The following is a 25535-nucleotide window of genomic DNA, read 5'->3' as shown; positions in this document are numbered from 1 at the left end:
TAAACCTGCTATGCTACACCGGCCCCAAATTTCCTTCTTTTTAAGGCAAATAGCATTCCGCATGTGTGTATTTACCGCATTGCCTTTACCCACTTGCCTGCTGAGGGCCATGCCGGTTGATTCTGCATCGTGATTATAGTAAACGATGCTGCAGTGCACACAGGGGTATAGACAACTCTTTGACAAACTCATTTCAAATCTGGGCAAATGTCCAGAAGTTTCACTTCTGGATCCCCCCAAACCATCTCAAAAAAAGACACTGGACTTCCTCACAGCCATCCAAGCCAGAAGTGTGGGGGCCACCCTGACCCCAGCCAGCCTCTCCCTGCCAGGCCCAGCACCCCATCTCATGCTAGGCACCCACTGCGCTCCCCAGGCCCCCCAGCTGGGTGGGCACCTCGCCAGCTCATCCCAATGCTTGCTCCGCTCCGCTCTGCTTAGCGCCCGTTCTGGCTGCAGGTGCTCTCAAGGTCAGCTTCTCCGTGGCCTCCAGGTCCCTTGGTAGCGGTAGCGGATACTTACACGGCACACAGTGTGTGTCCGTGCCATTCTGGCCACGTCTCTCTGACCTATTCCCGTCACCCTCCTCGCACTGGGGGAGGGAGTGCTGCTGTTCCCCCCATCCTATAGTACAGGCACAGAGGTCTGGAGATGCCAGCAGACGTGCCCACGGCCCATAGGCAGAACTGGGATCCGAACCAGCAGCCTGGCTGTACAGCCTGTGCTGTTCACAACCAAGAGACAGTCCCATCCTGTGTGCATGATGGTCATCTGGAAGTGGTTCTGCCAGGAGCATGTCAACATCCCCGGGCAAGCTGGCCCCTTGCCACGATGTACCACCCACTGCAGGTAGTCCTGGTGTCCCAGGACCAAGCTTGCCTATAAAGGCCATTTCCCCTCTCACCATGCCTGCCCATCCCGGGACAAACTGGTCATTTCAGGGAGCCCTGCCAGGGGACCTGTTACAGTTTAGCACATGTGTGGTCTGTGTAGCTTGCTCTCCTGTTTGACTTTATTTTTGGTTCTTGTGCTCGGCACGAGCGCCCTCTGTAAATGCTGTTGAATACATGACAGAAGTGCTTTCCCGAAGACCCGACGGTCCACTCGCCGGGAAGTGGCATGGGGGTTCAGGTAGCAGAGTGAGGCCAGGCCAGGTGGCTCCAGCTTCCTCTGGCTGACAACAGACAAGTCTCTGGCTGTAGCAACAATAAACAGCAGACTGAACGCTGGGACACCCGGCTTCTACTCCCAGTTCTGTCGCTTCTTTATCCTAACTCGGGGCAAGTTACTTTCCCCTCTTGATCGCACTTCCTTCGCCACTAAAACGGGAAGAACGAACAGCTGGTCCCATGGATGCCTGTCCTTTCTCCCCACGTAGTACTGTGCACATGCCCAGCCCAGTGTGTACTATGAGGGAAAAACACACGGGGTCCCCACCTGTCCCACCAGCTGCGGGCTGAGGACCTGGGTTTCAGTCCTGGCTCTGGCCACTAGCTCTCAGACCATGGCACTCTCCTCTCCTCCACAGGGCTGTAAGGACTAGGTGAGGTACAGTGATGTGAGCCCCCCATAGCCGAGGCCAGGCTGTACACAGGAAAGTGCTGCGGTGAGGCTACGGGCGTGTCACGAGCACGGGCACTTGCTTTACTGCTGTAAGCAATGAATGGACTCTCTGCCATGCTGGGACTGGTGGCAGCACCAACATTCTAGAATCACTGGAGGGGCTCCAGCAAGGCTCCCGCGAGGCCAGGGCATGGTTGCATAGCTAACGTGCAGAGGCTTAAAAGGCTCTCATGGAAACTCTCTGGTCACTTTGGGCAAAGTTCTGCTCTTCTGGGAGGAGTTCCTGCACATCTACCTCTGAGCTGTCTTGACTTCCATTTTTCCAGGAATTGGAGATGACACGCCTAGATTTGCATTCATTATTCTTTTGACCCAGGGGTGGAGGTAGGGGCTCAGGGACAGACTGAACTCTAGGTCCCACAACAGTGACCTGTGAGCCCCTGAGGACGTCCCCCAGCTTCCCCTGGGTTCTGGCTGCAGCTCACACACATCAACCTGCAGCCGCCTGCCTACCGTCTACCATCTCAGCTTGGGAACTGGACGACATCTAAGCACAGACTTTTTTCGCTGGGCAATGGCTTCCTGTCTGCCACACCAGCAGGGCCCTTACTGCCACCTTCCTGCTCCAGGCTTTCTGACCCCTTTGCCTTGTGGCTGATCTGGCTTGCACACACCATAATGCATTTCAAGACATTCCTCCCTGTTACAAGCAAGGGACCTCCTTAACCTCTCTGGCCCGTGACTTCCTGGCTACTCTGATTCGTGAACAGTGTTTAAGCATAAATTGCCTTGTCCCTGGGAAAACATTAAGGTTACACGTTGGGGGATGCGTTGTTTATGTAGACAGGTGGCCACAGCGGGGGAGGGGGAGCTGGAGAAATGGCTTCACAGGTCAAGACGCTAGTGTCGTTGAGAGCGACTGATCCTAGCTCTTGCCTGACCCCAGTAAAGATCTTCAGCTACGGGACCTCTGCAGGCTGAGGGAAAAGATGAGCTGAGTGAAGTGGGCCTGTGCGTCTGCCCGCTTAGAAGGAATTCACAAATGTGTCTACGTTGCCACAGACCCTTGTCACCAAGTGCTGATGAACCGGAGGGCTTAAGAAGGTCCTTGAAAACCCAGAGGCTTCGAAGTTGCTGACGACAAAATCGGCGGCCTCGCGGAACCTTCCCTAGATGGCGGTGGCTCCTGTCTACAGCTCAGCCAGCTTACATCTTCTCTCGTTCCTTTCCAGTGAGGAAGAGGAGACTGGCCGACTTGACCGGGCCCATCATTCCCAGGTGCCGCAGCGGCGTCTAGTGCGTGGAGGTGCAGACCCCGCCTTTCAACTGGACACGTTCTGCTGCCCGGCTGTGCGCTGCCGTGGAGACCAGAAGGCAAACGGCAGCACAGAGCCTACCGTGATTCAGTTCTTCATGCACTAAGGTTTTAGGTTAACTAGTGGTTGTAGTGGAAAACTTTATAAAATATGGTTAATGTGAAGTCTTTATTTAGTCACAGAAGTTCAGTCTAGCTATTATTTAAAAATGGAGAAGCTCTCAGACCGGCAGATCTTACTGAAGAGGGCAGTGACTTAACCCCAGGAGCCAGGTGGCCTTGCCGTGTGGCGCTTCAGGTGCACGTGAGCCACGTAACACATGAACAGCACACTCTTCTACTTGGTTTAGCATACGATAAAAAAATCCTTTATTACAAGTTTGATCTTAGCAAACTGAACAGATAATCGTTCTTTATTAACTCTCCTTTAAATTTTAAGAATGTCAAGGTTAGAATTGCCAAATTGATACTGAATCAAAACACAATTCTCCCCTCAAGAAAGACTGAAGCCAGAGCTCTGCCGGAATGAACTGGGGAGCATGAGGTTCCTGTTGCTGGGTGTGAAGAGATGATAGGAAAGGCCAATGGAAACTCTCAAGTTTCAGAAACCACCCTGTCCTGACCAATCCCAGGCAACAAACCTACCCCACAGTGTTCTTCATGAGCACACGGGATGATTTTCAACTCCACACTGGAGTCGGGACTCTTTCCCTCCTGAATGTCACCTTATCCAGGGGGGAGAAGCCGCACCGAGCACTGGAGACCGCCTTTCTCTAGTGCACAGTGGGCCAATGGCCTAAGAGAGGCAACACCCTGAGGGACACTTTGCAGCATAGCACGGCCAAGCCCAGACTTAACTGTCTCATCCCTTATTAGACTGATCACCACTGACCACGCGCCGGCAACTTACACCTCTGGAGGATGACGGTGATGAAAATCCAGATGTGAAAGAAGCAGGAAATCCTGGCCAAACCGCCCCAAGATGATTACTCTGAAAATGTAACCACCTGCCAGATCCCTTTTACACATCATGTGCATCTCTTGGGATCCAGCAAAAAAAAAAAAAAAAGTTAAGCCACAGTGCCCTTGTGCCTTGTGACACCACAGTGCCAGTTAACTAGTACTTCTGTTGTTGCTTTGGGGAGTTACTTTCATTAGTGATTCAGTGAATCTTCCAAAGGACGAGGCCAGAGAGCCGATGAGCAGAGTTAAGAGGCTTCAGATGAAGACAGAAAAGTCTTGCACACTGAGCTCCAAGGACACGGATGGGACAGGGTAACTGGAGGTGAGGCCAGGCCCCACCACCATGGGACAGCATCTACTGGGGCTGCACAGGGGCCCAGGAGTGGCACCAGGCTGCGAGGACAGCCAGCCCTACTTGGCTTCTCCCTGAAACACAACTGCAGCTGCATTTGGCATCACTGGAAACTGCAACATAACATTAAACCTGTTGGTCTACGGCCGGCTGGGTGTGTTCCTTGGGACCTGGGTGGCAGGCTGGCCAGCCATCATGGCAGTGCTGAATGACCTGCGATGTGTCTCATATCCCAGGTGGAGACTGACAAACTGCCCAAATGCCAGTGTCCTCAGGCCGGGTGTCTAGACCTGGACTTGGTAGCTTTTCTATAAAGGATCAGACGGTAAATACCCTCGACTCTGTGGGCCCACATGGTCTCTGGCATAACTGTTCAGTTTGGCCACAGGGCAAATGTAAAGGAATGGGCAAGGCTATTCCAACAAACTTTATTTACAAAAGTAGGAGACGGGCCAAATGCCAGCTTGCAAATCCTCTGTCGGAGGAGACAGCTGAGGCGGGAGTGCTGATGGCAGGTGAACCAACAGGCCTGGTTTAGGAGTCACTCCTGGGCCACAGCTTTCCCATTTTTGCCACCAGGATGGACAGGTTTGTTGACAAGGCCAGTGACCCAGCCCTCCTGCATGGCAGAGAGGGGGCAGGACATGGTCACCAGGCTCGGGCCTGCACTAGCAGCAGCTTGGGGATCCAGCAGCTCACCTTGTTCTGTGCTCTGCCATAGAAGTCACAGTGTTTCGGGTAAGCAGGCAGTCAGCCCTTGAGCCCCTCTCTCTACCCTGAGAAGTATAGGTGGCCAATATGGCAACCAGTATGCCACGGTGGCACTGGCCAGGAGTGAACTTGCCAACTTGTCTGCTTCTGTAGCCTGACGTTCTGCTATATGTGGTGAGCTGTCGCGCAGGGGCCACGCCTATGAGCATGGCCCACAGGGAGGCATGCCTGCCATGTGTTCCCTCGGTATGCGCGGCCGCCGGGCTGTGCACTCACATTCCTCCTTAAAGCTGTGTTGGGTGGAGCCTGGGGCCTGCCTGCCCCCTTTGTCTTGACACGTGACACAACAGGCTGTGAATCCTTGTCCTTGACAGGCAGGGCAGGTCAACACAAGCTGGCGACACTGTGTGGTAGAGCAGAGTTTATACTGGTCCCAGGGGGCTCCACAGTATGAACATTCTGGGAGGAGAAAAAAGCATCGTTAACACTTACACACACATACACACACTTCTCCGGCTCCTGCTGGCCTGTGCCTCTAAGCGCACCAGCATGGAACAGATCCTGCTGGGCTCAGGGAAGGTTTCTATGTAGTAAGTCTCTGTCTTCCAACCTAAATGGCACTCCTCTTTTTTGCTTTGGGGAGCTGAGTCCAGTGTTCCCTGCCTGTTCTTCTTTCCCATCTAAAAAGCAGCTAGTGAAGTTTCTCATTGGCTGTTCCCAGCCACCCTCTGCTACATGGCCTTTTCCCATTAGCTCATCCCCTCTCCCAGTAAGGACAACACTCCGGAATCCCCACGACCCGACACACACTCAGCTTGTGCAGCCCACACCACACTCCCCCCCAGCGCCGAGGCGCTCCTGCTGTTGCTAGGACACCGGCCGTCTGATTTCGAACACTCATGTCCTCTCCTTCCTCAGCCTGGTTTTCCCTGCTGACTTCCTGTCAGCTCTGAGAACATCAGTCGGCCCCAGGTCGTCTCACCTGGCTTCCATCAGCCATCACGGGGCTTGTTCACTCCTTCCCGCTCACAGGCAGGGGTGCCCACCAAGTACCGCCAGTGTTCCCCCGGTACACTCTCTCAAGTCTGCTTGTGCCCAACACTGCCGCCACAGCACGTGCCCTAGGTCAGCTCTCCTGCTGGAGCGCTGGCCCCTCTCAGATGTGCACACCCTGTGTTCACAGAGCGCCCACAGCAGGGGCCTCTTCAGATTCTACACAGGCTTACTCAGCAGTCTGGCAAAGACACGTTTTCAAATGCATGAAAAAAGGCACAGGGCTACAAAGGACACCAGTGACACAGAAATACAACTATCAAGCTAAAAATCTGATATAGTAAGGTATGTGTCTTGTATTAACAGGCCAGGATCCCAACACAGGCCCCCACTCCTGCTCCAGGGTTCTGCCTGCCTCACTGCTACATCACCAACTGTTGGGAACATAGGGATAGGAACTCCCTTCCCCTGTGGTGTTTCTCTGGAACTCTCTGGAACAGGAAGCTGAGAATGTGCCTGATGTCAGTCTGGCGCTGGACCCGTGCAGACTCACCTGACACCACATCACTGTTGTAGCACAGGGCGTAACGGTCATCAAAAACAAACAACTTCCCTCTGTAAAAACCATCAGGAAACTCTTCCAGATACTTGTGGATGCCACCCTTGAGCTGGAACACTTCCTTACACACTCCCTAGGTGTGGAAAAAGAACAGCGGATCTGAAGACACAAGCAGAGAGCTGTACGAAGCTCCACAGAGTGGCAAGAGGACTCCCTCACTACCTCCGCTATCAGCCAGGGACTCCTGGCTCCCTCTGCAGGACACGGAGGAACTGCTGACCAAAGGGTCAAGGAAGCAGCTGGCCAGACAGTGGCTCCGAGCGGGACGGGTGGTGACAGCCGTGTGGGCCTTCACTCTTAGGTCCTGGGAAGCTCAACTATTTTTCCTGCCCCCTAAATATAGGGCGGCACCTGTTGGGGCATGTACTCAGTTTGCCCTTCTCAGGATCAAGCAAAAGGATTAAGAAAAGGGCGATGTTAACTAATCTTTCCCTTCTGGACTCGATGAGTCTCGAAGACTATTAAGTGCTTTTCACATCTTGAGATTCAAGAACCTCAGATTTTGTACTTGTAAATGTATGTACTAAACAACACAAGGGGAAAAGAAATCCTTTGGCTGGGAGTGGGGGTGGGGTGGAAGCGAGGGGTGGACATCAACCCTCGGGCTGTTTGTATGGCATTCTCACTTCCATGCCATGGTGCCCTTAGGGTGCGGCTCACCTTGGCTTTGAGGTAGGCTGAACCCCGCTCACAACGGATGCCCCCAGTGCAGTACATCAGCACCTTCTTCTCTCTGAAAACATCCAGATTTTTGTCGACATAGTCAGGGAAATAGCTGAATTTCCTGATGTCTGGGGCTAAGCAGCCCTGGAACCGTCCCTACAGGAGGAATGGCAGAGAGAAAACTGTCAGGACTCGGGCCTGGCAGGAACAAAGGCTCCTTCTGTGCCGAACAGCCCCGCCACAGTACAGCAGCCCCGGTAGTTGCTGCTGCTATCCCATTCCGACCTTTAAACTTTAAGATCTGCAATGTACAAACAAGGCTGGTGGACTGGGGGTCACGTTCTCAGAGTCCTCAGGACGGGGAGGCGGCTCAGAGCCAACTTCACAAGATGCGACGCACGACAAGGGTAGGCTCACAGGCGTCTCTGATCCTGATCTCCTTAAGGTTTTCTCACCAGAGCCCAATGTAAAATGTTGGGTTTCCTCTGAAGCCGCTAGCCCTAGAGGGAGAACCTCAAGGCCACGTATGTGCTGGCACACACAGCATCCCCTCCCACTCCCATTTCAATGAACTCAATTCTGGTTCTTACTTACTATTTTGCTTTCATAGAAGTTTCTGCAATCTAGTAGAATAGTATCACTTTGTTCTTGATTGGCCTGAGATAAAAACTTTTCTACTTCTTTATGAAATTCACTTGGAGATAAATGAATTCCTAAAACCAAAGCAAAAAATTAGCTTAAACAAAAATCCTAATCATAACTGGCCTGGTCTAACTTATGTATTGTTGATTTCCACCCAAATCTTTTCACAATTATAATTCTCTGGAAAGAATATTATTTGATGATTATGAAATAATTTAATAATTCCAGGGAGACACCTGGCAGTTTAGAAATAATCAAAGAATTCTGCACCTTCCCATCTGGCCTAACCCTGGTGATATCAATCAGATAATTGTGAGCTAAACTGCCACACAGGTTTGCCGGTCCATTGTATGGTCACTGTTCCACTGTGATCAGACAGGAAGAGTGTGGGGCTTGCATGTACTGACCACAGGCTTTGTAAACTCTTTTAAACCAATGCTAAGAACCCTGGCAAGGGGTATGTGAGAATAAAGCAGTGGAATTAGGTTGGAGTGTGTTTTTAAAAAATGCAAAAGGGTGGGAAGAATGTGTCTAGGTTTGTTTGCATGAGTAAAAGGGAAAAGGGTGAGAGGTTGACCACAGAAATGATACGAGAAAGACAGGTGAGACAGCAAAGTTACAGGATGAAGGAGAGAGGAAGGCAGCATTTAAAAAGGAGAGACTTTCAGTCTGGTAGAGCCCTTTGCCTCTTGGCTCACCAGGGTAAACACAGTCCTGTATCTTTGGGGGTCCAGACATCTCAGTAACTGAGAGGAACTTGCGGTGCACTTTAGTGACTCAGTCGCCCACCACTCGTGACAGAGCTCTGCAGCATACGCCTAGCCCCATTCCATTCAAGATGAACCCCACAACCTCCCCAAACTGTCCCATATCCAGGATGGCCTAGAGGCCCCAAGGCATGGCCAAGGTCTGCATTTCTGCTGGCCCAAGCTAGGATTGCAGGGAGAAGGGAATAAGGCCAGATTCTATGTAAGTTATTATTACATAATTACATAGACACCAAAACAGGGCAAGAAGGCAGGTTCACAAATGTGCTGAGAGGCATAGAAATCCATCAAGACCTTTACTTGCAGGGAACCAAACCTGTGCCCTGCTGCTGCTACTCTGGCTGTTGCTCTCCTCGCCCTAACAAGGCCTGAACAGACAGGTACATATCCCATGAGGCCCCTCTACATAAGCTGGCTCAGATGCAGGCAGCCAGGCACTGCCTGGAGCCTGCTCTGCCCCTGAACTGTCTGTGGCCTGCTCTGTCCCTGAACTGACTGTGGCCTGCTCTGGAGCCTGCTCTGTCCCTGAACTGACTGTGGCCTGCAGCACCCAGGCAGCTGTCTGCAGCACCACCTCCTGCCAAGGTGGGGACACTAAGCAGACACAGCCTTCCTGGGCCTTATCTCCTCATGCCCCAGTCTCTCTTCCCAGCTATTTGTATCTGAACTTCCATTTGCCTCTGGCTTAACTCTCAGTCTTCTTTTAAATATTTACATTGTTGAGTCAACTGGCCCTTTGTTTCCTGATGAAAGAAAGACAATAGTACCTATGAAACAGTCTTGGGGAATAAAAAAACAGAAAAGGGGGAATCAAAGCTAATCAGACCAAGTCTCTAGTCCAGAGCTGTCTTCACATGACAGTAGCCACAAGTGGCCGATAAGCGCCTGACACGTGACCAAAGCTGTGTTATAAGAGTGGCATACATACCAGACTATAAGGTCTGAGTATAAAAAAAAGGCCGGCGCTGCGGCTCAATAGGCTAATCCTCCGCCTTGCGGCACTGGCACACCGGGTTCTAGTCCCGGTCGGGGCACCGGATTCTGTCCCGGTTGCCCCTCTTCCAGGCCAGCTCTCTGCTGTGGCCTGGGAGTGTAGTGGAGGATGGCCCAAGTCCTTGGGCCCTGCACCCCATGGGAGACCAGAATAAACACCTGGCTCCTGCCATCGGATCAGCGCGGTGCACCAGCCATTGGAGGGTGAACCAACAGCAAAAAGGAAGACCTTTCTCTCTCTTTCTCACTGTCCACTCTGCCTGTCCAAAAAAAAAAAAAAGAATAAAAAAAAAAAAAAAGGTCTTAGTATAAAAAAAAAAGTACACCATTTCACTGATAACTATTCATACTGATCACATGTCAATAATCTTAAAAATTATTTATAATATTTTAAATAATGCATGCACTGCATGAAGTATGTATGTAATGTAATTAATTTCACCTACTTTTTACTCTAAAATGTGACTAGCAGGGTGGTTTTGGTGCTGCGCTTTACATGCTGCTTAGGGTGCTGACATGACAAATCTGAGTGCCTGGTTTGAGTCTTGGCTCCTCCACTTCTGATTCAGCTTCCTGCTAATGCACACCCTGGGAGGCGGCAGTGATGGCTCAAGTATCTGAGACCCTGCCATCCAGGAGGAGACCAGGTTGAGTACTGGGCCCCTGGTTTTCGCCTGGTCTAGCTCTGGCTGTGCGAGCATTTGGGGAGTAAACCAACGGATGGAAGATCCTTCCCTGTGTCTGTTTCTCTTTTTCTACTTTAAAAAAAAAAAAAAGGATGAAAATAAGAACACAGCTACTAAAAAATATAAACGTGTACTATGTGGCTCACATTTATATTCCTATCAGATGGCAGTACTCTAAATCTAGCAATCATTATCATTATCTGGATGCTGGGAAACTCTACAAGCCCAATGCCCCAATTCCTTAAAAAATAAACTTCAAGGAGAAAAAAAAGATGGGGGCAACAGATATACTGATGAATCACAATAAATGGATCTCATTTGAATACCAGTAAAAACTAACTTAAAAATTATGAAATAACTGGGAATTGTCCAGTTAGATATTTGATAGTATTAAGGGATTACTGTTAAAATGTTTTAATACAGTAATTTTAGTCTTTTAAGGGGCTGGCTCTATGACCGTAGCAGGTTAAGCCACCATTGACATCCCATATGGACACGGGTTTGAGTCCCGGATGCTCCATTTCCGATCCAGCTCCCTGCTGATGTGCCTGGGAAAGCAGCAGAAGATGGACCCTGTCACCCCTGTGGGAGACCCAGATGAAGCTCCTGGATCCTGGCTTCGGCCTGGCCCAGCCCTGGCCTCTGTGGCCACTGGGGGAGTGAACCAGCAGATGGAAGACTTCTCTCTGTAACTCTGCCTTTCAAATAAATCAATCTTCAAAAAAAGAAAAGCTTTATCTTTTAAAGATATCTACTACAGTATTTATGAATGAAATAACATGACATTAGGATTCCCCTGAAAACAGTACAGGATGAGACGCAGATGACAGCTGCCATGAATTACAAGGAAGATCACTACTATCTTCTCTGCATCGTTCAATGTTTGAAAACACTCGTAGTAATAAAGTAAAACAAAAACCTTGCCAAACAAATGTCTTTCAATAGGAACGAGGAGAGAACATTCTAGAGCACTGCAAACTGCTTCTGTGTTGAAAGGCACTTGCTTCCTGTAGCAAAAACCCTATGTGCGCTATTCTGCTGACAAAGTATTTATAATTATTACACTCCTCCCAAACTGCTTCTCTAGAAGGAAGAAACAACTTACTGCCAAATCATTACCAAGAGTTAAGCTGGGTCATTCTAAGGGGTGAGTCCTCAATTACCATCCCACCACAGAGAAGAATCAATTTAGGCTTGTTTGGAAGACAGAGTCATCGTGATTCTAGCTGATCACAGTGTCCAACTGCCTTCGTTGTTAAATGCCATTCCTATTAAGAAAAGCACAACTCCCCTTCTAAGAGCAAGCGTACCAGGCTTCTTGTAGGAGGTCTTATCTGGGCTGATCCCCATGGGCACAATCTCTTCAAACACACCGACGCGCAGTTCTGGGAAACAGCAAGCTCCTCCTCTGCTGGTCTGGCCAATAAGAAACAAAACAGCATACAGTGTTCTGGTTCCATCCCCAGGTATGAGACAAGTGCCAAATACAACAAGTATGGGCTGTTTTGTAATAAGCTGACAGGTGAAATCTTAAGAAACCTCAAACTGAGGGAAACAATTAGGAAACCTCAATGGGAAAAGAGAAGGGCCAGCATGTTCCAGGTAAATCAATGTTAAAAGACATTTATTACGTATCCACCATGCGCAGGAATGTTAAGTTAAAAAGTGTTTCCGTGGCTCTAAACGTTAACTGTGCAACCGAAGCACCACTGAGCAGTCGCTGCCCCTGCTTTTGCCCTGGAGGACTCCCTTTCTTTCTGGGGCAGCAACCATTCACCAGCAGACATCAACTAGGCACTTCCCATGGCCTTCTCACCTACCACGATGACGCATAAAGACGCTACAACAAGGCAGCTCGGCTAGGAGCGCACCAGCTGTCCTCCGGCCTGCGCTCAGAGGTTTCCTGAAACCCCAGTGACCTACTGAAACAGACGGTCTCCAGTGAGCACACATGTCCAAGTTTGAGTCCTAGACTGTGTGACCTGTAAACCCTCAGAGTGTGTAAGGGGAGGTCTAGAGAGGGCACCAAAGTGATGTCAACACACGGGCAAGGGCAACGGCAAGGGGAAAAGGGTTTTTATCTGGCATCGCCTGCCTGCATGGGCCTCCTTTTCAGTAACTGGCATGAGGCCGCAGCACCTCAGTCTACACGCTTTTCCCTCTCCCCTACTTTCTCTTACCTTAAAATCATCCTCACAGAGATAGCCCTTAAATAATGGACAAGAAAGCATGACTTCCACGTAGAGTCTCGTGGCCAATGTGCTTCCACCAACTGTCCCATTGATCCCCTCTTTAGCGATTCGAACCTGAGACACAAGACGGTGAGACAGAAGGAATACAGCCTAAATGTTTTAGGGCAATTATCTTTCTAGGACAGAACAAGAGGCTCATATGTGGTTGAAGAGCTTAACAGGAAACGTTCAGTCACTGCTACGGACACCACACTGCCACCAGACAAAGACACATTTGTTTTTCTAAAGTGGCATGGCTGACAGTTCAGCCGAGGTAGTTGGTTAGTGTGTGCAGGACAAAAGGATCTGAATAAAACCACTGGAAAGCACATCTGCTATGGCACTCCAATGGCCAGAGAAGTAAATTTGGAGCTGAACCTAAATCCAGGCAATGTCACACGAAATTGCAACTGAGGATCAGGATTCAGCTCTGCCACTGACTTAGTTCCTTGTAGCCCCGTGAGTTAGTTGACTTTTCTGAACGTCAACTTCGTCACCCCATTAAAATGTGAATACAAGAGCACCAAACATGAGAAGCCTTGCTGAGACGGCGTTACCGAGATTCTAGGGACAGAGCACATCGGAGGGCAAGGAGTCCATGCGAGGCCGTCTCTGCAGTGTTTGGGGAAAGCCCGCCATTATAAGCCTCCTACTGCCACGTAAGGCCCAGAGTCCCTCACTCTGTTCACCGATGTTATCCCCAGTGCCCACCACAGAACAGAAACTCAGGAGGCATCTTTGAATGAATGAATGTGGATTCACAGCTGGGGCTCTCTGGTTTCTCAAATCCTGTATTCTTTTTGGGATCTTTCACTGGGCAGGGGAACATGATAGCCTGGGACAAGGCCCCAGCCTTAAGGGACATGCTCTGGGGCCCTGGCGGATTGGTTGCTTTGGTTCTACCAAATCCTTTATACTTTAAAGATGGGTCATCTAGGGGCCAACCCTGTGGCATAGTGGGTTAAGCCTCCACCTGCAGCACTGACATCCCATATGGGCACAGGCTCAAGCCCCGGCTGCTCCACTTCCAATTCAGCTCCCTATTAATGGCCTAGGAAAAGCAGCAGACGATGGCCCAAGTCCTTGGGCTGCTGCAGCCACATGGGAGCCCTGGATGAAGCTTCTGACTCCTGGCTTTGGCCTCCCCCTCAACCCCTGCCCTGGTTGTGGTCATTTGGGGAATGAACCAGTGAATGGAAGATCTATCTGTAACTTTGAATTTCAAATAAATAAATAAAGTTTTATTTTTTGTAAAGACTTATTTATTTATTTTAAATAAATCTTTAAAAAGAACAAAAGATGGGAACAGGGCCTTTAAAGAAAGTGCAGCCCTGTGTGCTATCAGTTATGGTATCCTCTGGAAACAGAGGTGATTTAACTCAAGGCACTATCTTGTCCTACTAGCACTCATACAACAATGCCACCAATCAACGCATTAGAATTTGAAAACTTTAAACAGCCGCCCTTTTTCAGGTGCAGAGCAAATACGTGAGTTACCGACTCACTCTATCAGGCCCTTGGGGCATGGGTATAAAACAGGATTCATTTCAGGAGCCAGTGCCTGCTCACTGGCAGTGGCTATCCAGAGTTCCATGGTGCAGGTTCTGGACCACTCCCAGCCTCCCTGAGAAAGAGGCCTGTTCTGGGCACAGGAGGGGCTGCAGGAAGCAGGTACCATCTCTGCTGCAAGAGCCACACCACGAACTTATAGGGCCTACCGAGAAAAACAGCCGAGTCCGTGTGAGGCTCAGGAAATCCACTCTGAGGAGGTATTAGGGATGAAGTCACAGTGCCATGTGACTGTCTCAGGACATGTGACTGTCTCAGGGCAGGCTAGCAGGCTCTTCCCTAATTATTTTAACCTCAGAATCCAAAAAAAAAAAAAGGCAAGCACATCTATACCTGCCAGGCTAGGTCAGAGCAATCACTAAACTGACACATTACACTTTCAATCTCCTGCATTCTGCAACAGAAATCTTTCAAAGAAGCTCCTTTGCAAGCAATGCCTCACACTAGCAGTCAAGAACAGCAGCCAGCATTTATTAGGCTTTGAGGCAGAATTTTGTACAAGAATCCTGAAAGGTGGATATTTTGATCCTCACGTTACAGAAAAGGACATGGAAGCGCAGAGAAGTCAAGTAGCTTGCCCAAGGGCACAGACTTGGTAGGTGGTAAATCCAGGGTTCAAAACAAGATCTTATTGGCCCGACATCTTGTGATTTTTCTTTTCCAAAGTCTCTAAAGAATTCCCTCAAATTTCCTGAGGCAATAAGAACGTATGGCAAAAGGACAGAAGTTTCTTTCCATAACTCCTGAATTTTTAGGGTCTGTAATTCCCTACTTATGCATGAATATTCCACCAAAGCTTCTCTCAGCACATAACTATCATGCAGCTGGGCATGTATCCCTAAAGCCTAGGATCCAGGCAGGTGCTGCCACCATGTGGACAGGAGCCCTAACTGACAGTTCACCACTGGGCTGGGTTAAAATTAAGCCAGTCTTGCAACCAAGACACTAATTTCCTGTTTTGCACACTCAGGTTTACTGTGAAAATCTCCATCTTTTAAAGTGTCATGTTCTCTGAATAGAGATGGTGATAAATGTACTCATTTATTTATGAATTTTTAAAACTAAACACTAGGAATTGTGGCAGGTTGATTAAAAAAAGTCTTTCCCCCTTGGAGCTTACAGACTACAGGGGCCAGACATTAAGAAAAAAGTCAAAAATGAACAATGGCTTTGAAAAACAATTAGAAGATTGGGGCTGGCGCCATGGCTCACTTGGTTAATCCTCTGCCTGCGGCACTGGCATCCCATATGGGCGCTGGGTTCTAGACCCAGTTGCTCCTCTTCGAGTCCAGCTCTCTGCTGTGGCCCCGGAGGGCAGTGCAGGATGGCCCAAGTGCTTGGGCCCCTGCACCCACATGGGAGACCAGGAGGAAGCACCTGGCTACTGGCTTTGGATTGGCGCAGCACCGGCAGTGGCAGCCATTTGGGGGGTGAACAAACGGAAGGAAGACCTTTCTCTCTGTCTCTCTGTCTAAAAAACTCTACCTGTCAAATAAAAAAAAAAAAAGAAAGAAAGAAAAACAACTAGAAGATGCAATGAGAGAGAGGCAGGCATTGTCGCTCAGTGGTTAAGAGGATGCTTGAGCCGGCGCCACGGCTCAATGGGCTAATCCTCCACCTTGCGGCGCCGGCACACCGGGTTCTAGTCCTGGTCAGGGCGCCAGATTCTGTCCCGGTTGCCCCTCTTCCAGGCCAGCTCTCTGCTGTGGCCCGGGAGTGTAGTGGAGGATGGCCCAAGTGCTTGGGCCCTGCACCCCATGGGAGACCAGGAGAAGCACCAATAAGCACCTGGCTCCTGCCTTCAGATCAGCGCGGTGCACTGGTTGCAGCACGCCGGCCGCGGCGGCCATTGGAGGGTGAACCAACGGCAAAAGGAAGACCTTTCTCTCTGTCTCTCTCTCTCTCACTGTCCACTCTGCCTGTCAAAAATAAAAAAAATTTAAAAAAAAAAGAGGATGCTTGCCTGAGTTTAAGTCCTCACTCTGCTTCTGATCCAATGTCCTAACGCTCACCCTGGGAGGCAGCAGGTGATGAAGTTTCTGGGTCCCTGCCACCCATGTGAGAGAGCAAGGTGGAATTACAGGCTCTGACTTCAGCCTGGCCCACCTCAGTGAGCAATCAAGGAGTGAACCAGCCACTCCCCAAACGACCAGGGCAACCCTTATCTGGGATGCCAGTGTCACAGGTACTGGCAGCTTAACCTGCTATGCCACAATGCCAGCCCCTACCCTTAGGATTTTTAACTCTGTTGCTACTAACATGTGGCAACAGTGAAAGCCTGTGTGACCAATAGGAATGTGACCCTTTAGGAACCTAATGTTTACAAAATGCAAAACTGTAACTGGCGTATTTCAGTGGTAGTTAATACTGGATCATTTAAGATAAGGGAGATGAACAGGGGAAAAGGCCCACAGGACACCCTGGAAAGACTTTTTTTGTGTACTCAATGCAACCTCCCATTTTCTTCTTTCTTGTGTTTTCTTACTCAGCAGATGAGGAATTTCCAATGCTATGTGAATTCTTTCTAAATTAAAAAAAAAAAGTAGGTGCCAGCATTGTGGTATAGTAGGTTAAACTACTGCCTGCAAGGCTGGAATCCCCTACAGGTGCTGGTTTGTGTCCCGGCTGCTCCACATCCGATCCAGTTCCCTGTTAATACCTGTTAATATGCCTGGGAAAAGCACTGGATGACCCAAGTACTTGGGCCCCTGCCACCCATGTGGGAGACTCGGATGAAGCTCCTGGCTCCTGGCTTTGGCCTGGCCCAGCCCTGGCTGTTGCAGTCATCTGAGGAGTGAACCAGTGGATAGCCATTTCTCTTTCTCTGGAACCATGCCTTTCAAATAAGTAAATATATCTTCTAAAAGATTTAAAAATCTGTAGCAGGGAGCAGGATCCGAAGTGGAGCAGCCAAGACTTGGGTCTTACATGGGATGCTGGTGTCACATGCAGCAGTTTAACCCGCTACGCCACAACACTGGCCTCTAAAACATTTTTCCAACTAATATCTCAGGAGCATTTCCCCATACCAGGAGTCAACAAATCATAGCTGCTTTTGCATATGGTTTTACTAGAACATAACCACGTCCATCCTTTCCCATACTTTGTATGGTACTAGTTTCTTTGAGCAAAGCCTAAAATACAGGTGTTTAATACCTGGCTGACACCTGGACTGTGCCATTAAGTGCTCTCATTAAACACCATGGAAATGGCTGCTTAATATTTGACTTAAATCCCAGCAGGATTCCCCTATGTCTAAGAGTCCCACAGAGAATCCTTTTTATGAGGACAGCCTGTGCAGTGCAAGGTTGGGAAGCAGGCGGAGTCCAGTGAAGGCAGGGGAGTGGGAGAGGTGTTACCTTGCCCGTGAGGTGCAGCTGCTGACACAGAGCTGTCTGCCAGGCACACACCCAGCGCGGATCCTCCAGGTCACAGTAGCAGTAATAGAGAAGCACCTCCCCTTCATCACTGCCCTGGCCACTAGAGAATCAGATGGAAACAGCAGTTGAGTGGTGGGCATGAGAAAGCCACAATTCACCAGGTACTCTCAGAGGGTTAAGGCGGACAGACTCGGCCACCTTTGTTCCTACGGTTGTTCTCCTGAAATGAGAAGCAGCTCATCTGTACGTGCCCTACAGCAGGCAGGAGCTGCAAGGGGCTCCTACCTTCCCGATGAGCCTGAATTGAAGCAAACTGCATTTCCCAAAGTATGTTCTGAAGCTGTTCTAGGGAATCATGTTTGGGAAACCCCACAGATGCTCTCCCCCTCTTTACTCTGCTGAGGGCTCTGAGGAGTCCTGCAGTAAACATTTGAATGTAGTGTTTCCCCCGCTTGTCTTTAGCATCCTCCAGCCCTGGGTTCCACTGAACATATTTCAGGTAGATGATAATTAAGGTCCTACCCTGCCCAAATCTACATCTCCCGCATCAACACTCACTGTGTTTCAAGGCCGAGTCTCCTCCATGAAACTTCATCAGTTTTAGCAGTTCTCTATTTTCCTCTCTAAACCCCTGCCACAAGTTATTATCTGTACCACACAACTTAACTGATAAGCACAGCATCTGCTAACCATTTCATGTATCTTTCACCTCTTTAACTAGAAGGCAAACTCCTGTAAGAGTGGGGCCATACCAAAATGGAGTCATTTGTGTAACATCTATAGTTTACAAGTGCTTGGACCGTCATCAGCAGAATTCATACAGCAGTACTGGGAGGCAGGTGGACCAGGCATTATTATTCTGACTTTAGAGGTAAAGAAATAGATAGAAAAAGTATTAGTGACCAGCTTAGGTCTGGTGCTTGCTTCAATTCTCTTATTTTCTTTCTGATAAACAGAGAGTTTGGTGCTGAGTAGCAGTGACAGCAATATATCAAATCTGGACTACTTTTACTCAGCACATGGTTCAGGAATTGCTTCAGATCAGAAACCTGTCCTCTAGTTTTTAGTAATAGATTTGGTGAGCTTTTCAAAGGCAAGAGATAAACTTCCAATCCTACAATTCAAGCCATAAACATCCTTCAGCTGAGAAAACTACATTTGGTAACAAAAACTTTTTTTAAGCTCTGAGATTATCCAGGATAAGGGCAGAGGAATCACTAATGTTTCTGGGTCTTTCTTTCTCTTTGAAAATAGCACATTTGTGCTGTTCCTGCCCTCTCCTTAGAGAAACCTTGTGCACACTGCCAGCTGATGGGGTACAGGCCAGTGCAGACTGTGGTCATCTACTGCACACAGTATGCTGCTTTCTGGCCTAACTCAGGCCCGTAGACAAACTCTGTGCCTTAAGCATCAAGCTGCTCTGTTTTCTCTCCCTCAGCGTAAGGATGCTGCCAGTGAGACACATTCCTACATCTCAGCATTCCATAGGCTTTTGTTTTGGACAGGCAGAGTGGACAGTGAGAAAGAGAGAGAGAAAGGTCTTCCTTTTCCGTTGGTTCACCCTCCAATGGCAGCTGTGGCCAGCGCACCACGCTGATCCGAAGGCAGGAGCCAGGTGCTTCTCCTGGTCTCCCATGGGGTGCAGGGCCCAAGCACTTGGGCCATCCTCCACTACACTCCCGGGCCACAGCAGAGAGCTGGCCTAGAGGGGCAACCGGGACAGAATCCGGCGCCCCAACCGGGACTAGAACCTGGTATGCCGGCACTGCAGGCGGAGGATTAGCCTATTGAGCTGCGGCGCCGGCCTCCATAGGCTCTTTACTGCTCCACAGTACTCTCACATGACTATATCAGTTTCTCCATCTTGTTTATAGGCATCTGTAGTTGTTTCCAGTTTTTTATTAAGTATAAAACTCGCAGTTAAGGTTTCTTTGTAGGCATTTTTTTTATTGCTGCTGGTCATATACCTGGGAACAGGTCATGGGGAGATGCACATTTAACTTGAAAAAGCAGCAGCTGAACACCCCAAAGGTTGTGCCACCTGCATCGCCATCACCTACGACAGGTGTTCTGGTTGCTCCACACCCACAGCCACATTTGGTGCAGCTAGTCCTTCTCTCGGTAGCCATTTCAGTGGTGGGTGCTGTAGCTCACTGTGGTTGGAATGGTTTTAAAGTCAAGTCACAAGAAATCTTACCTTATCAGCTCATTAGCACTGATGCAGCTTGTATCAGGGAGCCAAGCAGACACGTCATGGCTGCGAGGAAGGTGCCCTTCCACGGGGTTTTGTTGGTCAGCAGCCGTAAGGCTCTTTGACGTGCTCAGGGTCACAGCCAGCTGCTTTAAAACAGACGCAGTCTGCTGGTACATTTCATCAGCATGTTGTGTTGCCACGTGCCTATGGATGCTGCTCCGGTCTGTGAACAGGTGCTGACAGCATTGCCACCATTTTTCTTTACCTCCTAAAGGACGTGTTGGAACTTCTTTGGTTTTGACAAAAAGGGCAAAAGCCTGCAATTACATTTCAAATACCATTACTGATAAATAACCTGAGCTCCACAGCTAACGGTAGTCTCCAGGAACTCCCTTATGTTATCTTTCCAGAGGGGCTTCCAGGTTTTTACTACCATTCTATACATTCCCCGAGACAGCTAACAGTTCTCTTACCGGCTTTAGAAGAGGTTATTAGAGAAACTAAGACTGCGCTTCATGAGATTCAACTCCCAGCCCCGTAACTTTAGTCTCGAGCACTGGAGTATGTGTAATAGTTTGGCCTTCTGCTGCTTTCAGCAGTCCACACGCTGACTGAGCTGAGGGCTGGCATCTGGCCTAGTGGCTAAGATTCTCTATTGGAATGCCTGGGTGTGATGCCTTTTCCAGGTTCCCGGATTGCCTCCCAACCATCTGTCTAGCACCTATGCTTAATTACTCCAACGTGACTGTTCCTGTGCCACACCTTGCCTACAACTCTCTTTTGCCTGCAGCTCTTACCAGCACTGGTTAATGCCCCGGACTGCACTTCACCTGGAGCTGGAGAGCTGTCTGGATAAGCAGCTGAATTATACACCTACATTAATTATATGTCCTTGTCCACAAAATACTCATGGAAATGTTACCTTTTTCTTTGCAAATGAGTATTTCTTCTTGGTACTGCCATCTAACTCTGCTTTGAGATTGCTGTTGGGCCTACTAAGACTTGTATCTTTTAAATCCAGGTCAGAAAACCTTAGAACACAGGTCTCCAGGTCCTCTCCCTGGTCTGGTGAAGTGCAAGAAGGCATCTGGCTTGATGGCAGCAGTGTGGCCGAGATCCCTTGCAGTTAAGCAGCTCCTGGGATACAAGTAAGGCAGAAACAGCAATTCCAGTCTTTAATTACTTCTTAAAGTAAACAAGAAGGTTATCAGCCATGCAAACCAGCACGGGCCCAGTAGCCTGAGCTACCCATACATTCACTTGCTCACTCAATAGCATTTACTGAGTAACAAAGTTAAGCACCGTTCTGTACACTGGGGACACGGCAGTAAATGAGAGAGAAAGTATCTTAGGGGAGAGGTAAACAAACTGATTTTTTAAAAAATCAGATGGTGAAAAGAATTATGAAAAAAATAAACAGAGTAAGGAGAAAGTGATGCAGGTACCCTCTAGACAGAGGCTAGGAAAAGCCTTTCTGAGAAGGGGAGCAGCACCTGAGCAGAGACCTGAATTCAGGAGCAAGCCAGCTGCACACTGAGGGCGAAGGCCACCAGAGCAGCACCATGAGCAAAGCCACCAAGCTCTGTGCTGGTACCTTCAGTTCTAAACACTTGGCTCTTTCTGTTCCCTGTCTGCAGAGCCGGGCAAACGTTCTTCCTTAGAACAGTCAGGGAGGCAGTACCACATTAACTGCTTGAGGAAATAACAAAATTGCTACTGTGGCCAACTCTTATCAAAACAGACACAATGTCATCAAGACACTACATTATTTCTCTTCTAAAGCAAATGTTGCAAGTGAAAACCACTTACAGGTTAACACCCAGCACTGAGAAAAGCAGCGCTTTGGCTTCCGGTGGCAGCTAGTTGCACATATGGGAACGTAAGCAAGCTATCTTGAGTTCTAATCCCCTCATCTGTGCATTGGGGATGACAGTATCTACCCTGCAGGACTGGAAAGGAATGCATACAGAGGCCGTACACATGAGGGTATTTCAAAAAATTCATGGAAAATGGAATTACAAGATAAGTTTATTTTGGTGAAAAAAATTTCATAGCATGCACTTTCCATGAACTCTTTGAGGACTCCAATTAGGTTCAATGAATGGTTAACACCATTAACATTTCAATTTAATGATCATTTCAAAGTTGACATTAAAAATTGATTTCCTTAAAAACCAGCTGTGCAGACTGTATTTTCCACACATGGCTGCAGCAGTATTTCTGGCCTATTTGCCCTCTCCCTCAGACTAGGCAGACTTGTAACTGCTCCCAAAAATAAAGAATGGCCTAAGAGATGTTACAGGACTTCTGAGCCTTTGAAGGCTTCACTTCCTCCCACTGGTTCTCATTCTGGGATGCTCATGCTGAGACCAAGCACTACTGTGAGTCCAGCCCCCACACAGGAGAACCATGTGGAGAGGGCCGGAGACCTACAGATGACAGCCAGCATCGACCCCCAGGCCCCTGGCATGGTTCCAGCCTCTGCCTTTGAACTGAGAGCAGAGACAAGCAGTTCCTGCTCTGTCCCACCCGAATCCCTGCCCACGGCACGCTAAATGGTTAGTTCCTGCCGTTCAGTCAGGAAAGTTTGTCTCTTGAACAGTCTCCAGCAGGTGGCCTGACCCAGACATTCAGGGTTCTGAGAATGGTAAGGGAGAGAAGTCCAGGCTCCAGAGAGGGAGCAGAGAGATAACCTCAGAGAACAAGGAAAAAGGTGACAAGGGTGTGAAATTGCAACTTTGCCCGTGGGAACCTGTGCTCAGTGAAGGTGAGACGCAGCATGTGCACAGGGAGACCACACCCTGCTTGCCAACAGTGCTGGCTGGGATTAGTGAGGACTAAACACATCACCAACTCTTCTACAGAGGATCTTTCTGCCTAGGATTCACACGCACCACATAAGGTACAATCAAATCAGCTATGTGGTGACCACACGGGACTCAAAACAAGCTGTTACAGGGGAGGCACAAATTTACTGAACTCAAATCCCACCTGTATTTGAAAACTGAGTGAAACAGGTTGGATGAAGGAATACTTGCGTTACGTTTTTTATGCCTCTCATTTCTTTCTTAAATGTCTTTATTTTTTTGGACAGGCAGAGTTAGAAAGAGAGACAGAGAGAAAGGTCTTCCTTCTGTTGGTTCACCCCTAAATGGCCGCTACAGCCGGCGCACTGCGCTGATCCAAACCCAGGAGCCAAGTGCTTCCCCCTGATCTCCCATGTGGCACAGGGCCTAAGCACTTGGGCCATCCTCCACTGCCTTCCTAGGCCACAGCAGAGAGCTGGACTGGAAGAGGAGCAGCTGGGACAGAATCCGGCGCCCCAACCGGGACTAGAATCTGGGGTGCCGGCGCCGCAGAAGGAGGATTTGCCAAGTGAGCCGTGGTGCCAGCCTCTTAAATGTCTTTCATTCAAAGTTCAAACGAAAGGAGCAGGTCTCTAACTCTGAGGCTCCAGGCCTTACAGGCACAAGCAAAACAGACCCACATCCTCCTGTGCCCGCAGCTGTTTCACTGTAGAGAAAATGCTTACATCACTTTCCAATTAAAATTCATCCCACAATGACTGAGTGGGGGCCTTCCACTGCTCTAGGCACAGTGTGCCTTCAGAGGCAGTGCACTGGGAGGGGGCACGGTCGGAGGAGTGGCTGCACATCGGGCTCCTCTTCCTGCACTCACGCCTCACGCCCAAGCTGGCTCCCCGGACCCACTGGCCAAAGCTGCTCTCTTCGCTGCTTTGTTTCCCGCACTTTCTTCCCTCCCCTTGTCCACCACTGTCACCTCTCCCACCAAGTCTTCTCTGCATGCTGCTGCCACTCCCCCTACTGAAGACCTGAAACACTGGGTCCCTGCCAGCCTAGACACAGGCCGAAGTGTCCCGGCATGCACTCCACCCTCGCCACACCACATTGCGTCCAGCTCCACAAACAAGCCATGTTCTTTACACAAGCCTTTCCCACCACCCCCAAAACCTCGCCCCTCGCTCTACACCTGCCTTTGGCCTCACAGTACTTTATTCTTTTTGTATCCTGAACTATTTCTTTGGCGAGTGTCTGCTCTGAGAATGGCACACAAAAAGGTACTGGCAATGCAGCTCTGAAACATTCAAGCCCTTGTTCTTGTGGTACTTCTGTATTCCAGTAAGCTAACAAACAACGTAAGACAGTGATGAGAGCCACCGCCTCTCCTTCCTTTGCTGGATCCTCATCGTCCTGTCTCTACATGCTGAACTGCTCTATCCACACCCACTCCCTAGGTGGTCTCATCCCATAAGCAAGGTCTTAAGAAACTATATTTGCTTCAAAATAATGGTGGAAGGCAAGTAATACAGCTGAAACCAGATTAACCATAGTTGGCAATTACTGAAGCCAGGGGATGAGGGCATGGGGCTCATTATGTAATTTTCCCTATTTCTGTGAGCACTTGAAACTTCATTGAAAAATGAGGAAATGAACATAAATAAAGGAACATGCACGTGTAGAATAATACATACGCCACATTTTATCTACAACCCCAGCCCCTCTCCTGAACTACAAATTCACACAGTCAACAATTTGGCTAACTTCAATTTCCAATGCAGCTGTGCAAAACAAAACTCTTATTTTTAAATATTTATTTTATTTATTTGAAAAGCAGAGTCAGAGAGAGAGACAGAGAGAGAGTGAGATCTTCCATCCTCTGATTCACTCCCCCAAATAGCCACAATGGCCAGGCTGAAGCCAGGGGCCAGGAGCTTCTTCCGGGTCTCCCACATGAGTGCAGGGGCCCAAGCATCCTGTGCTGCTTTCCCAGGCCATTAGCAGGGAGCTGGATTGGAAGAGGAGCAACTGGGACTCCAACTGGCGTCCATATGGGATGCCAGCACTGCAGGTGGCGGCTTTACCCACTGTCACAGTACCGATCTCAATAAATATTTTTTTTTTTTAAAGCAGTGTCTGGCACAGAGAAGGTATTAAAGGTTTACCAATACTTCCAGAACAAAATAAGCAGCAGTTAGGTAGCCAGGGGAGGTTGCACAAAGGACCTGATGCCTGAGCTGGGACCTCAGCCCGGAGGAGCCCGAACTGCAGACTGAGGAGCAGAGACCTCCAGGGAGAGGAAGCAGTGAGCAGATTCTAAAATGTTAAAGGGCTTGATTTACTGGAAGGAGCAGTTAGAACAGTGGATGAGGGCAGAACTGTACAAACCACGACAGAAGGTTTGCAATGGAAAGTCACTGGAGTTTAAACAAAGGCGTCACAAGGTCTGATTCTGGATTCTCTTTCAAAGTAGAGCTGGCACGCTTCCCGGCCAAGCCGTAACGCAGAATCTGGGAGCAACCGATGGACGGTGCCAGTGACAGGCTGAGGGCGGAACCGGTGAAGCCCGGGGGGTGAAATCTCAGATGGCCACGGACAAGGCAGTAGAGACGTTCATACAGTGTGCACGCATCCAATAACCATCGAGAGCGCGACCACAAGGCTCCTCCTCAGACAACTCACAGAGGGGAGAAATAAGATGACGGCCGGAGCGCACAGAGCCCCGCAGGCCCGCGTCAGGGCCCGCCCTCCCGTCCCCGGGCCCCGCTCGTGCGGCGCCGCCCCGCACGCCGGCCCGGCCCCTCCTCCCGCCCACCTTCCCCGAGGCCACAAAAGCCGGGCAGTGGCAGGGAGAGGGAGCGGAGCACGTACCCGCCGGTCCTGCTCCTTTCTTAGCTCTTTCTCCACCCGGTGCCTCCGCCGGGCAAAGGTCACCACGCACCGCCCTCGACCCTACAGCCCCCGCCGCGTGGTGCGCAGGAAAGGCCTCTCGGGACGTCACCCCGCTCCGGAAGTCTTCGCGGCCGTGAGCGCAAGGGCCGCCGGGAAAACCACCGAGAGGGCCCCCGCGGGCGGCGGCTAGAGCGGCCTCCTTCA

At 49.6% G+C, this 25535-nt stretch overlaps 2 protein-coding genes across 2 annotated transcripts in view; one reads left to right on the top strand and one right to left on the bottom strand.

Annotated features, from left to right (window-relative positions):
- Positions 1–3277, top strand: part of TMOD1 (tropomodulin 1) — an 81165-nt gene extending 77888 nt beyond the window's left edge. The window contains exon 10 of the mRNA XM_062207906.1: positions 2796–3277. Coding sequence (XP_062063890.1) covers positions 2796–2860 — 65 coding nt within the window. The 3' untranslated portion in view covers positions 2861–3277. The remainder of the gene's footprint in view (positions 1–2795) is intronic.
- An 85-nt stretch (positions 3278–3362) lies between these two features.
- TSTD2 (thiosulfate sulfurtransferase like domain containing 2) lies at positions 3363–25514 on the bottom strand. The gene is made up of 10 exons (XM_062207905.1): positions 25311–25514; positions 20564–20778; positions 19645–19958; positions 17427–17547; positions 12448–12573; positions 11578–11683; positions 7774–7892; positions 7177–7335; positions 6451–6589; positions 3363–5363 (listed from the first exon to the last, which is right to left on the bottom strand). Exons 2-10 carry the CDS (start codon positions 20726–20728, stop codon positions 5104–5106), a joined length of 1509 nt encoding a protein of 502 aa, XP_062063889.1. The 5' UTR covers positions 20729–20778; positions 25311–25514; the 3' UTR covers positions 3363–5103.
- Positions 25515–25535: the final 21 nt, after the last annotated feature.

Source organism: Lepus europaeus, chromosome 12 (assembly GCF_033115175.1).
Source record: "Lepus europaeus isolate LE1 chromosome 12, mLepTim1.pri, whole genome shotgun sequence".
NCBI classification, from domain to species: domain Eukaryota; kingdom Metazoa; phylum Chordata; class Mammalia; order Lagomorpha; family Leporidae; genus Lepus; species Lepus europaeus.
The sequence above is the reverse complement of the archived record's forward strand: the minus strand, read 5'-3'. Positions and strand labels throughout refer to the sequence as shown.